The sequence below is a fragment of the Stegostoma tigrinum genome, chromosome 23 (assembly GCF_030684315.1).
Source record: "Stegostoma tigrinum isolate sSteTig4 chromosome 23, sSteTig4.hap1, whole genome shotgun sequence".
Classification (NCBI taxonomy): Eukaryota; Metazoa; Chordata; class Chondrichthyes; order Orectolobiformes; family Stegostomatidae; genus Stegostoma; species Stegostoma tigrinum.
Window position 1 is genome coordinate 54559269 of NC_081376.1, and position 2962 is coordinate 54562230.

At 49.8% G+C, this 2962-nt stretch overlaps 1 protein-coding gene across 1 annotated transcript; it reads right to left on the reverse strand.

Moving 5' to 3' along the window:
* Window positions 1-889: 889 nt before the first annotated feature.
* LOC125462498 (inositol 1,4,5-trisphosphate receptor-interacting protein-like 2) lies at window positions 890-2749 on the reverse strand. Its single transcript, XM_048552590.2, has one exon. It carries the CDS (start codon window positions 2649-2651, stop codon window positions 1218-1220), a length of 1434 nt encoding a protein of 477 aa, XP_048408547.1. The 5' UTR covers window positions 2652-2749; the 3' UTR covers window positions 890-1217.
* Window positions 2750-2962: the final 213 nt, after the last annotated feature.

The following is a 2962-nucleotide window of genomic DNA, read 5'->3' on the forward strand; positions in this document are numbered from 1 at the left end:
TCCAGCCTCACATTTTATTAATACATATATACTCTGTGTGTTTCAACGGAATGGCAGAGGTGAAAGCCAATCTTTTACAACAATGCCTCGACTAGAGCCACGATGGGGAGGTGCCAGTGTTGGTCTGGGGTGGGCAAAGCCAGAAGTCACATGACACCAGGTTATCGTCCAACAGGTTTGAAATCACAAGCTTTCCAAGTACTGCTTTTCTGTCAGGTGACTTAACCTGATGAAGCAGCAGCGCTCCAAAAGCTTGTGATTTTGCATAAACCTATGAGGCTATAAGCTGGTGTCATGTGACTTCTGACTTTGACTAGAGCCAACCTTCTGGGATTACATTTAAATAAAGCTTGACAGGTAACTGTTAGATGATGAGTAACTAGTGCATTCTCAACAATAAGGTCTCTAGCAATCAGAATCCTCTTGCCAACCAATCAGCACTCTCCTCTGATACATTTTTTAACCATTATTATTTCTTATGTAATGCCCCAGTGACAGTGAGGTGAAAAACCTGATAAAATTAGTCTTTCACAGCAGCACGCATACATGAGAGGCAGTGAGAGGAAATTGTGGAATCCTTCACCAAACAATTTGTACCTTTTGAGCTACTTTTGTCACTGATATTTTGTCCTCACTGTCACAACATCACACACCAGTTAGCACACGGAAGATTGAGTTTTTGATTCGACACTCACCTCAGCAAATTCACCATCTCAACTGAATAACCCCCACAGCTAACCTTAAACAGTGAACTCTACACTGATGGAAGGGAGCAGGAAGCAAGGAAAGCCTTCAAATTATTTATTAACAAAATAATAAATTACGGAGATTTCAATGCATTAAAAATGTACACATTCAAATAAGAACTTTTGATAACAAAATACTAAGGGAACATTGACTGGCTTTCTTCCTGAACAGAGAACAGTTATGTAATGAAACAGAAAGCAAGTTTGCTGGAGGAACTCAGCAGGTCTGGCAACTTCAGCGGAAGAGAGACGTGACTCTTTTTCACGTAAAAGTGTGATGTGACTCTTCTTCACAAGATTCATGTTTTGAGACACCATGTTTTGACCAAACCAGGACATAATACCGATGTGTCACTTAGAATAACATGCAATAAATTAAAATTAAAATTAAATGACCAACCGAGCAGAGAGAAGCAGCAGAAACGGTTTGGCATTTGTTAAATTGGAGGCAGTTTCAGCTTTGAGCATCTGTTAGCAATTTCTTGGTAAGTGTTTATGATTGTTTAGCTTCATGATGAGATGAGCACAATTCCACGTTTTCAGGAGCTGAAACGAGACCAGGTCCAAGAGAGCAGCATCAAAGCCTGCCAGCAAATTCACGGGCAGCACTTCCTTAATCTTCCGAGGCACCGTCAGAAAATCCGGAACGTTTCTATTCCCAAGGAAAAAATGCATCAGTTCCTGTTTCTGTAACCGCTCCCTCCAAAACAGGACCAAATCCTCGAGTCTATCCATGAGGAATCTGTCATCCCATGCATCCAGGGGACCTTTCAGAAGCAGGTGGAAGAGGGCTGTTTTCATGTTGTAGGAACACAGGATTGTGTTCCACTGAACAGAGAATTGTTGGTCAAACTCTCTGCAGCCCAGGTCCCGGAGTGCCTTCATAATCTGCAGACACTTCAAGTGGCAGGAATTGTTTGGCGTTTGCACTTTGAGCCAGTTGAGAAACTTGCGCTCGTGTTTGCAGAGGTAAACAGCCCAGAGGGTGCCCGGGCTGAGAGCAGGCAGCTGCAGTTCACTCCGGCAGCTAGGCTGGGCCACCAGGAAGATGGAATCCCCCACATGCAGGGCTGGGATCAGCCTGACGGACAGTGAGATGTGACAGCAAACATAGTCAGCCCTGGGCAGCAGTTTGAGGATGAGCTGGTCTTTAAGAGGCGCCAGGCTGATGGAACAGCGCTGTTCACACTGGAAGCGGATCACATTCAGGCAGCGGAGCACCTTGCTGTGGAACCACCTGAGGACCTGGGCAGAGGACAGGGCACGCTGCTTCCCAAAACGGACGCAGAAACTCTCAATGAACTCCCTCTGGCACCGTGCCCACTCCGGCTTTATGCATGGCTTCACTCTGCAGATAACAGAGCCCTCCAGGGAGGAGGGCAACGACTGGGGGCCCATGTGGAAGGTGGGTTCCAGCTGCAGGGCTTGGGGGACTTTGATGGGTACCAGGAGGTCGAAGCAGTCCAGGCTGTTGGTCTGATGTTGTTCATAGGTGCTGCCAATCTGCAGGAAATCTCCGCGGAATGCCAAAGTGCTCCCTTCCTGTTCACACTTGCCTACCTTGAGCAGCTCAGTGACAATCTGACTGACATGGGCCCGGCTATGGCCCAGCACATGGGGGGATATTCTCAACTGCTGCTCATAATAACTCTCCAGGACAACTTTCCTGGCGACATGGGCCGAGGGTGCCCTCACAGGGCACGGCTGGTGAGGACAGACTGGGCACCAGGATTTGATCAGAGAGTAACAGAGCAGGAAAGCCAGCGAGAGCTGCAGCACGGGCAGGGGACTAGGCTCCTCTTCGGGCTGAGTGGCCAGCTCACTCCGCAGGCACAGGAAGGCGGCACACAGGCAGCTCGCCAGCAACCAGAACAGGCGGCACCGACGGCCCGAATGGCCGGGCATAGCGGCAGGGCTCGGAGCTCAAACCCCACAGCCCCCTACCCCCCAGAGCAGAGTCCCGGCATCGGGTCTGGCCCCTCTAGACACCTCTCTCTCCCTCTTCCTCTCTGTGCCTCTCCCTATCCCTCCGTAACCCTCTCCCTCTCCCTCTGTCCCTCTCCCTCTCTCTCCCTCCCTCCCTCCCTCTGTCCCTCCCTCCCTCTCCCTCTCCTTCTCTCTCCTTCTCTCTGTCCTTCCCCCTCCCTCTCCCTCTCTCTGTCCTTCTCCTTGTCCTCCTCTCCCTCTCTCTGTCCCTCTCTTCCTCTCCCTCTCTC

Excerpts from the sequence above, each read along its gene's own strand:
- LOC125462498 (XM_048552590.2), bottom strand. The coding sequence starts at position 2,651 with ATGCCCGGCCATTCGGGCCGTCGGTGCCGCCTGTTCTGGTTGCTGGCG.